This window comes from Sphaerodactylus townsendi, linkage group LG14 (genome assembly GCF_021028975.2).
Source record: "Sphaerodactylus townsendi isolate TG3544 linkage group LG14, MPM_Stown_v2.3, whole genome shotgun sequence".
NCBI classification, from domain to species: domain Eukaryota; kingdom Metazoa; phylum Chordata; class Lepidosauria; order Squamata; family Sphaerodactylidae; genus Sphaerodactylus; species Sphaerodactylus townsendi.
The window spans coordinates 41553635-41564211 of record NC_059438.1 but is presented as its reverse complement, the minus strand read 5'-3'; the positions used below and the strand labels follow the sequence as shown (position 1 = coordinate 41564211).

Genomic DNA, 10577 nt, shown 5'->3' with positions numbered 1-10577 from the left:
AATCATTGTGGGAAGAGGGCGGCCGCCCATGGGGGGGGGGGGGAGCATCAAACAGGTTTTTCCCAGGGCTCCAGTTTGCCTAGGTACGCCACTGGGCTGCGGTCTTACGGGGACCTGCGTCTCAAACCGGCTGCGAGAGAAAAATTCAGCTGGGGCCGAATTCAGTCCAGGCCGGTCGCTCCCTTTTAAGGGGTGCAGGAGGGCACAGTCTTTCCTGGACTGGAGCCTAATCCATCAGATGCTGTGACTTGATCCCCTCATTGGGCAGTTAATAGGATGTGGGATTTTATTGGGGGGGGGGTGTCCAGCGCCCACGGAATGGCAGAAGCTCCACCATCTACTCTGGAAAAAAAATAGGAAAGGACAAATCTAAGCAGGAGAAGTTTGGGGAGCCCCTCCGTCCACCTGCTGTCAGGCTGAAAGTGGTTGTCTGTCCTGGGGCACAGACAGGAGCCTCGGAGTGCCTTATAAAGTAGCCAAAATTAATAGCGAGATCCAACCTCAGGCTTCGTAAGGGGAGGGAGGCAAGCGTTATTTCCCCCAAAAGTGTGAATTCTATTGGAGGCGACACTTACTTTCGCGTCAACATACTTATCCTCCGGTAGTTTTTCCTAGTGATTCCAGCGCAGGCTATGGAATGGGCTAACTTCGACTCCTGTGGGCTAACTTCGACTCGACTCGCTTTGGGATGCTGAGCCGCCGCGGCGGAAACCTTCTGGAAGACCCAGCAAGGCCGTGACCTCCGGGACCTTTCCTAGCCACCTCCGGGACCTTTCCTAGCCAACCTCCTCCTCCTCCACCTCCTGCACCTCCTCCTCCACGCCTCTCTGAGCGCTACCTCCTCGCTCCCGCCACCCCCCAATTTGTGCCTAAAGCGGACCACTCCGGAGTGAAGCCCCTGCGACTCCTCTCCGTTGCTACCAGCGGTGAGGCGCTCCGGGGAAGCAGCAGCGGATCCCAAACAGTGCGGGGAGAAGAACACAAACACACCTCTTGCTTCCGACGCCCCCCAAACACCGCATTCCCCAACACCAGACCCCGAATCTATTGCTGTTTCCCCTCTACCCAAAGCCCAATCCAGACTGGGATTTGAATCAAACAGAGCAGCAAAATAGAAGCAATTTAAACAGAGGTGGGAGGGGGGTCCGTTTGTCTTGTTGTGGCTGTGCCAGCCCTCCGCGCAGATATTAGTGGGGAAATACTCCCGAGTGAGATTTATTCCCGGTATTCCGCTTTTGCGTTTTTTGCAAGCGTGTCCCACTGCTGGGGCGATCCACTAGAGCACAGGTGCCAAACTCGGGGCCCTCCAGATGTTATGGACTACAGTTCCCATCATCTCCTGCCAGCATGATGCTGGCATGATCTTCCCCAGAGTCGTTATAGGAAATAAAAACCAGTCATGATTATATTTCACCAAAAGAAACTCTTGCTTTAAATGTGAAGCCCTGCTGGGAACTCAGCGGATGGTTTCAAGCCCCGGCTCCCCCTCCCGCCTGCAGCGCAGTCTGTGGACAAGAAAGTTGCCCTACCTGGCAGCGGGGTTGTTCGAGTCACCGAGACGTTCTCCTTTGCAATTCTTAAAAACTGATTATAGAAATACAGGAGGCCGGGACTATGGCTCATTCCGCACATGCAGAATAATGCACTTTCAACCTGCTTTCAGTGCTCTTTGAAGCTGTGCGGAATAGCAAAATCCACTTGCAAACAGTTGTGAAAGTGGTTTGAAAACGCATTATTTTGCGTGTGCGGAAGGGGCCCATGAGAGTTCTGGCGCTTTGAGAGTTCTGGGGATTTCCTCGACAAAGGGTCTCCTTTCCAAGTGGTCGGGTTTCAAGTTTTCCCTGTGGTCGGATCCTGGGAATCATTTCAACCGCTGAGCAAACCCCCCCCCCCCATACTGATCTAGGCTAAGCTCCTCAAGTGTAAGTCCCGCTGCAGTCAGAGGACCTGCCGGTGCTTAAGCAATAACAGGATCGCACCCAACTGCCAACTAGACATTCCGCCTCTGTGTGGTCTTGCTTTCCAGTACAACCAATGGGAAACTATCAAACCAGTCTTAGGCCCAATGGGATTTATCCCCACCCATGCGGCTCTTCTGCCCTTGCACTGCGGCTCCACCAGCCGCCGAGCCGAGCCGCCAGCCATAGCCCGCTGGGCCATGCCGTAGGCTTCCCCTCTCGACTGCCCCGTTGGAGCGGGGTGGCCGCTTTCCCTGCGGCCGGCAAGGCTGAGCCTCCTTCTCCTGCCGCCGAGCCTCCTTCTCCGAATGAGTGGAGTAAAAGGTAAAAGAACCCCACCAATATATACAGTGTTATCTTTAGTTTAAATGTCAAAAATTATTTGCGGCTCCAAGTGTTTTCTTTTCCCGTGGAAAACGGGTCCAAATGGCTCTTTGAGTGTTAAAGGTTCCCTACCCCTGATCTAACTGAAGCCTTGCTGCCGCCTCCGGAAATACAGAATGACGTAAAGGGCAATGTTTACTCGGGAGTAAACCGCACTGAATTTTCTTCCTAGGTATTTGTACTTGAAGACATAAATCCCACCCATAAGTCTGCCCTGGGGGAGCGCCAATGAACACAGTAGAATGAATGTCACAGTAAAGATGCCCAGGACTTACTTCAGAGTAAACGTCCAGAGTATTGGAACCGTCTCTGGAAACCAAGGGAGGATAGAGGGGGAAATGGCGATTAAAAAAAAAAAGTTTAAAGGGATGGGGGAGAAATCTCCAACAGCATTTTAATATCGGTTTGTGAGAATTTGGCTGGTCGTTACCAGATTACACATTTATAAGCCATAAATAAAGCGTACAGAAACGATAAATTAATGCGATCCGAGTGGTTTACTCTCCTGGTTAACATGAAACCATCCTCCTCCTGGGTCCCTTGCAGGCTAGAAGTCCTTTCGCTTTTTCTCGTCTTTTCCCTCTCCGTTTTTGTTTTCACAACGCTACGAGTAAGTCTTTTGATCTTCCGTTTTGCGCGCTAAACATCGGTCCACACACACTTCTATTTGGGTCGCTTTCGTACCCCCCAAATAGACATATTTCAAACTCCCAGAAACAAACAGGCAAAGAAAAAACCAAACGTACAAGGAGTGGCCTAGAAAAAAATAATAATAAAAAGAAAGAAGGCTCCAAAAGGAAATAAAAATAATGTCGATGTCTGGAAAACAACCACGAGGATAGGAGGATAGCGGGGGTCCCTGGAACCGGCGACCCCCAATGCCCCTGCTCGCCTTCCTGGTGCTGGTGAGAAGAGGGCAGGACAAAAACCGCCAGGCTTACAGGACAGCGGACTCCAGAGAGACCTCTCTTCTGAGGAGCTGCGCCCGGAGGTCAACCGCTGGGCCCGGGGGTTTCCCGTAGTAAGTCTATTGTTAAAACAGTCCTGTTGTTATCGCAAATCAGGCTCGAGAAACGTTGCTCTCCTCCGCTGTTCGTAGTCCGTCCAGCAGTGGCCAACAGTTGGAAAGGGACTGGGCAGGGGCGGAGGGCAGGTGGCTTTTTGGGGGGGGGGGGTTGTCTCTTGAGCTCTCCTTCTGCCCGCGTCTGGGCCCCGAAGCCGGCCGGGCTCTCTAGGACGAGTTCATGATGGGCCTCGAGTAGACCCCTTGGTAGTAGGAGGGGTCGCCGGGGCCGTCAAGGGCGCCTTTGTTCGTCACCGAGCCCATGGCCAGCCCGCCGGGCACCGGGGAGCCGTAGCCGCCGCCGGCGTAGTGCATCACCTGCTCGTAGGCCTTGAGGTCCATTTTGTGGGGGTGCTGGGGGTGCGCGTGCGCGTGGGGGTGCTGGGGGTGCGCGTGCGCGTGGGGGTGCTGCGGGTGGTGCTGCTCGGCGGAGGACATCAGGTTGGTGATGGAGAAGGGGTGGTTGAAGGCGTAGTGGTGCTCGGCCTTGAGGTGCGCCTCGTGGGCCAGTCCGGCGTGGGCGTGGTGCTGGGCCAGCAGGTGCTGCTGCTGCTGCTGCTGCTGGGCCGGCGAGGGGGCGGGCTCGGGGGGGCCCTTCAGGTCGGCCAGGGCGCGCTTGTGCTCGTGGCAGGGCGAGGCGCCCGCGTGGGGCGACGACTCCGGGTCGCGCTCCGACGGCTGCGGCGGCGGCGGCGCCGACGGCTTCTTGCCCGGCCCGGCGGGGGTCCCCGGCGAAGTGCCCCCCTGCTGCTGCTGCTGCTGCGTCTGCCCGGCCTGGGGCTTGGGGCCGGGCGGCTTGTCGCACTTGAAGCGCTTCTGGCGGCGCAGGTAGCAGCCGTTCTCGAACATGTTGCCGGAGTCCGGGTGGAGGGTCCAGAAGGAGCCCTTGCCGGGCTTGTCGGGCGAGCGGGGCACCTTCAGGAAGCAGTCGTTGAAGGAGAGCGAGTGGCGGATGGAGTTCTGCCAGCGCTGCTGGTTCTGGCGGTAGAAGGGGAACAGGTCCATGATCCACTGGTAGATCTCGCTCAGCGTCAGCATCTTGTTGGGCGACTGCTGGATGGCCATGGTGATCAGCGAGATGTACGAGTAGGGCGGCTTGGCGTGCGTGTAGCTGCGCCGGTAGCTCTTGGCGTCCCGCGAGCGGCCCAGCCCCGCCGCCGCCGCCGCCGCCGCCTGCCCGTAGCCGCCGCCGCCGCCGCCCGCCACCGGGCTCAGGGCCGAGTAGGCGCCCAGCGCACCGCCCATGCCGCCCGCCTGGCCCCCCAGCGGGCTCAGGTTGGGGCTCAGGTGGGCGGCCATGCCGGCCATGGCCCCCGCGCCCGGGGACAGGCTCATGCCCGCCGGGCCGGCCGCGTAGGACATGCCCATGGCGCCGCCGCCGGACACCGGGCCCATGTTGGCCGCCGGGCCCATGGCGCCCATGCCCATGTAGGAGTTCATGCCCAGGCCCGCCGCGTTCATGGACGAGTAGCCCTGCAGAGGCGACAAGAGGAAGGAGGCTGGCGGTTAGTAGACGGCGCTGGCCCGACGGCCCTCCCCGCCCAGCCCAGCCCACGGCCCGGGACTGCCGGTCAGTGGCGGCCCGGAGGAGCAGCTGCGAATCCCGCGCCCTCCTGGCCCGCCGTCGGCCCCAGCGGAGACCCCCGGGGCAGAGCCGAGCCGTCCAGCAAAACCCATCCGGAAATAAAGCCCGGCTGCCATCTGTTGGGGGGGTGTGTGTGCAGAGAAAGTCACGAAGCCCCAAAGATCGCGCTGAGCAGCTGGCGGATCGTGCCCGTAGCTGGGAGTGACGCTTTAGGGACCGCAAACCACGATTGGGGGGCGCCATCAAAAAGGGACTGGAAGCGCCGGATTGCCCAGACGAGCCAAGGGGTCCAGCCAGAGGTCGATTTCCACGGGTTCCCCCCCTCCCCCAGTATTTTATGGGAGGAGGATCCCGAGGGGGACGTAAAACCGCTTCGGTCCTACTCGGCCGGCCGCGGGTCCCGAACTTGGCGCCGACCCCCCAACCCCGAGCAGATTTCTTTCCCCCGCGACTCTTCCCGCCTGAGCCCTGCAAACGGGTTTTTCTCCCGAAGCCGGAGTTGCCAATGCGAACCCCCCCTCCCCCCCCCCCCGCTTCCCCAGCAACGCTGCCCGACCCAACAGCCTTGGTCGGAAACCAAAGTCGCAAACCATAAACCGGTTTGGCGAGAAAAGGGCTCGGGAAGGTTTCCCTTTTGTTTGGGGTTGGCATTTCGGGTTCAAAGAATTCGACTTCGGTCCTGGGTGGTCGCCGTCGTCCCCCCCACCCGCCCCGCCCCCGAACTCCAGACCAACAGGTTGGCGACAGAGCCGGGTCGGTTCCCGGGTCCTGCGCTCTGGTGCCAGCTGGAACCGAACCCAAAGAAAGCAGGTGGGGTTGATTTGCCGCAAACGCGGGATAAAATCGGGTGGTGGCGACCCAGGGGGGACACCTCGGGCCGGAGCTCCAAACCTGACCCGCGCTTTGAACGGGGGGGGGGGGAGGTGTGCGTGTGCATGGGGGAGCTTAATCCGAATTTGAAAGATCGCTCCTGCCGTCGGGGGGGGGTCCCAGAAAACCCCCTTGGTTGGCTTCCCATCCGTGAAAGCGATCTCCTTGGGGTTGGGGATTGCCCCCCCCCCCTACCCAACCTTCTGGTTGCCAGCGCTAACTGTTTTCCCCTTGTCCCCTAGCTTCTTATAACCCCCCCCCCAAAACCGCCCTCTTCTCCCCCCCCACCCCCAACCTCTCTCTGCCAAACACAACTTTGTTAGGAGAGCGCGGCTGGGCATGGCGAAAGGATTTGGAGGCTTCGCAAGTCAATATTTGATCACAAAGTTAATATTATCTCAAGGCTAACACGGCGTTGTATAAAAAGAGGGCGAGGGACGACTCCTGTTTTTTAGCAGGAGGAGGAGGAGGTGGCGGGTGGGGGGGGGGGACGACGGGCCAGAGGCCGGCAGGACAGCAGAAGCAGTAGCTGGGGGGGGGGGAGAGAGGCGCCCCCCCACCCGCCCCCCTGCCCGCCCGCCCGCCACCTCCGGGCGCCCTTTACCTCCGGCTCGCCGTAGTAGCTGCTCCACTCCGCGTGTTCGTGTCCTTCCATTTTCACGACTCCCAGCATACTGGAAGCCGACCGCAGGGCCGTTTAAAATTTAACAGCCACCGCAGGCGACGGCAGAGGGAGAGAGAGCGACCCAAAAAAAGGCGGGGGGGGGGGAGAGAGGAAAGGAAAACTCCCCCCTCCCTCTCTCCCTCCCTCCCTGTCCTTCCCCTCCCTCCCTCTGATGTGTGTGACTGGGGAGGGGGAGGGGGGGCTCGCCCTGCTCGGGTTTGCCGCCGCCGCCGCCGCTTGGGTGGGTTTGGCAGCCGAGAGGCGCCCGGCGGCGAAGGGAAGGGAAGGCGGAGGAGGGAGGGGGAGGGAGGGGGAGGGAAGGAGAGAGGGGGGGAGGAGGGGGGAACCGAGCGGCGCCGTGACGTGGGCACCGGAGGGCTTGGAGCCGGCGGGAGGGCGGGCGGCTGGGAGCGGCAGCAGCCCCGACGCGGCGACCCCCGGGCTCCAGGCGCCCCCGCCGCGCGCGGCCCTGGCGCTATTGGGGGGGGGGGGGGCTGTCCCTCTCCCCGCCTCACTCCTGCCCAAACCTCGCCGTTGGGCGCCGACGGTGGCTGTGGCAGGGTCCTTTGGACGGCTGGGTTTTTTGTTGGAGGGGGGGGGGATTCCCGGTCTTTGGAAGTATCTCGGTGGTCTTTCTTCCCCCGTGTGGGGGGGGGGATGTTTCTTAGGCCCGCGGACGGGCAGGATCCAGCCCCGGGAAGCGCGTAAGACCTTGCGCTGCTTTCCGCCCGGGCGGGCGAAACCCGGGACAGCTCCGCGTCAGGCCAACTCCAGTCCGTGGCCTCTGCCTCGGAGCGGGTCGGGCACGGCCTAGGGCGGCAGATCCGGCGGGGCGCGGGGTGGGGGCTGAAGGGTGCTTATCTTGCTTTAGGTCGTGCTGGGGGCTCGACTGGGAGCCCGGCGGGGGACACACCTTCCCCCCCACACGGGACGGCGGCGCATCTCGGAGGTCCGCCCTAATCCAGTTGCAAACCATTTGTTGGGGGTCCTCATGCTAAAACCAGCTACAATGCGGCGGGCGGGCGGGTGGACGGGAGAGATAGCAATGAAACCTGCCCCTGCCAGCCCCACTGATGATCTCAGGAGACGCGGTTTCTTTCGGGGTACCAACGGCCTCGCGGAGCCTCCCTGGGCAGCGGAAGTCTACCTCAGCCCCCCAAACGCTGGGGATGAGCCCCAGGGACGAAAAGGGTCGCCTGCTGGCATTGTCGGCGGGCTCCCGGAGGAGGGCCGGACTGTTGGGCGTGCAGAGAGCCCCGGAACCGTCTGATCCAGGCAGGCCTCGTTCCGGGGCCGAGACGGCCTCTTGGCACCTCCAGGCGCCCTAGTCCCGAGCCAGACCCGTTTCCCGCACAGGCGGCCGCGCGCTGACCTGCCGCGTTTCGTAACGAAAGCAAACAGCGCGGAAAGGCGGCCGGCCCGGCGGGCAAGACACGTGCATGGGCGCAGCGCCGCAGGATGGGCCGCAAGCGGGGGGGGGGGAACGGACGGGGGGGAGCGCAAGCGCCTCTGCAGCCCTGGCACTGCCAGCCAGGGCAGGGAGAAAGGGGCACAGGGCGGGCTGGTAGAGACTAGGCTTTGGGGGGGGGCGCGGAGGCGTAGGGCTGAGACGTTGGGGAGGGGGGGCTTATTCAGAAGCAAGTGCCACTGAGTTCCAGTGGTAGAGCTGTTAAGCCCCTTCACCTTCTGGGAGAGAGTTCCCCAAGCAGAGGCATAGCTGGGCAGGAGTGCACCCAGGGAACATGCCATGTTTTCTGTCCCCCCTCCACAGCCCCTCCCTCATCCCCCCAATCCCTTTTCCAGCAGGCAGAAAGCTCTGGCCAGGCTGGTGGGGCGGGGCCAGGCTTCGCGAGGCAGGGCGAGGAGGAAGGGGGTCGGAGTGATTTTTGTGCCTGGTGCCAGTGGCATAATTTGCCTAGGGACAGGGGGTACCCTCTGTCCACAGGCACCACCGATTTGGTCACATGGGGGGCACAAACCCCCCCCCCCCCCCCCCCATGACCAGGAAAACGGCAAGGCAGCAGGAAGTCCTGCTGCCTTGTCATCTTCTGGCGCTCTCGGCCCCGCCCTTGTCATCATTGACATGGGAGGGGCCAAGGAAGGCAGAGGACCCCCAAGCCTCCCCCCTCCTGGCTCCTGGCTCCCGGCTCCAAGCCCGCAGTCCCTTCTGCCCTCCCCTCTGGGGAGGATAGAAGCAACTGGAAGGCTCCATGGTGGGGCCTTTGCTTTTATGAGATGGGGGTGTGGCCCCACCCCTCTAACCCTAACACCTCTGCCCAGTGCAACATGCACCCCACGCTCCCTTGTCTGGATGCATCTGAATGGGCTTCCCCGATCCTCCCACTTTCCCCCAAGCGCTCCCAGATTTTATTCGTCCCGGGTGTTTTCAGGGGCTTGGGTTGAAAATTTCCCCCACAGGGTTCAGTGGTCTTGAAAATGCTGGGCTGGGGGGATGGGGCACCGCCCTAGGCAAGGAGCTATCCACCCCGTGTCAAGCCTTCCCCCACTAGGACCAAACAATGATTTTTTGCACCAGGTCATTTTCAAAGTCACCATCACATTATAGAACGTGCCCCAACTTACAAATCTGAACATCAATGGGCCATGCCACACAGCAGAAATAAAAAAAAATGACGTCTTCAAAATGCTTTCAAAATGTTTTATCACTGCTATTAAAAATATAAATAAAATAAAAGGACCCCAAAAGACACTTCCGAATGGCTTTCATTTGTTTTCCGTATAACAAGGGGGGGGGGGGGGGGGAAGCAGCATCAGGTTTGGTATACATGCACAGACTGAGGTAGTCACTTTTAACTTTTACACAAAAGCCCTTAAGACTAGTGATATAGAAGGGATTTCAACAATGGGTACAAAATCAGGGTGAAGGGGAGAGCGATAGGGAGTTCTCAAATTGCCTAGGTCACAGGTGTCAAACTCGTGGCCCTCCAGATGTTATGGACTACAGTTCCCATCATCCATGGCAGCATGATGCTGGCAGAGGATGATGGGAACTGTAGTCCATAACATCTGGAGGGCTGCAAGTTTGACACCTATGGCCTAGGTGATAAACCCTAAGCAGAAAAGTCTATTCACACAGAGGCGGATTACGCATGGGTTCGTAGTGTGAAAACGGTGTAAAAGGGCCCCACCATTTTCACACTGTTTTCACACCACTATTTTTGGCCCATGCGGAATCTGCCAGAGCATCAAAAATACTGCAAACCCCCCCACACACATTTTAAAAATATGTCCAAAATCCATAGGTTTCAAGAGATTGTTCTAGCAACAAGCCATGTACTCGGTGTCTTTTTAAGGGAGCAAACACCACTCCTTCGGGAACATAATTCTGTTCTATCTAGTACCACATATACGATCTAGTAGCACACAGCAATTTGTAATCCCCCAAAGTCTGTGCCAGGGAGGCTTGCTGGGGATGGGATGGGGGGGAGGGGAGGGGAGGGGAGGCTGGGAGAGCTTGCTCTGCCCATGGATCCTGAGATTCATGGGCAGGGAGGGTTGCTGGCCCAGGGAAAATGGTGCCCGGGGCAACACCTGCTCCAGGCGTTTTCCCCCCACCCCACCCCCCTCTTACCTTAGCTGGCAGTGGTCCTGGGCAGCCTGACGATGCCTGGCAGGATGGGGCATGGCATGGCAGGGTGCCTGGCAGCAGCCTCCACCAAGCCGGGTGGGGCAGGGCAGGGCCAAGGGGGAAGGAGGAGGGTTTTGGGGCAGGGACGTAGGTATAGATTTTTTAAGGAGGGGGTTTGGGGGTGAGACCACACCCCCACCCACCCCTAGGGCATGGCCACACCTCCCCAAGCCCCGCCCCTGGCCTAGCACTTATAAAAGCAGCTCTCCGAGGTCAGGGATGGCAGACTCCCCTCCGCTGCCCCTCCCTTCTGGGCAGAGGCATAGAGGGAAAATGGAGCCTGGTGCAAAATCTGAGTTTTGTACACCCCCCCCCCAGCAGCTGCTGTGATGCTGGAATCCACCCCCAAACAGCATCACTTTCAATGATGTTTAAACTAGAGAGCCCAAATCCTCCTTTTAAAT

General features: G+C 59.9%; 1 protein-coding gene across 1 annotated transcript; it reads right to left on the bottom strand.

Moving 5' to 3' along the window:
• Window positions 1-2711: 2711 nt before the first annotated feature.
• On the bottom strand, window positions 2712-6654 carry FOXA2 (forkhead box A2). The gene is made up of 2 exons (XM_048515275.1): window positions 6465-6654; window positions 2712-4878 (listed from the first exon to the last, which is right to left on the bottom strand). The coding sequence occupies exons 1-2, from the start codon at window positions 6531-6533 to the stop codon at window positions 3574-3576; spliced, it is 1374 nt and encodes a 457-aa protein (XP_048371232.1). The 5' UTR covers window positions 6534-6654; the 3' UTR covers window positions 2712-3573.
• Between the last annotated feature and the right edge of the window lie 3923 nt (window positions 6655-10577).

Excerpts from the sequence above, each read along its gene's own strand:
- FOXA2 (XM_048515275.1), bottom strand. The coding sequence starts at position 6,533 with ATGCTGGGAGTCGTGAAAATGGAAGGACACGAACACGCGGAGTGGAGC. Across the intron at positions 4,879-6,464 it reads GCTACTACGGCGAGCCGGAG|GGCTACTCGTCCATGAACGC; the intron begins GTAAAGGGCGCC and ends TCGCCTCTGCAG.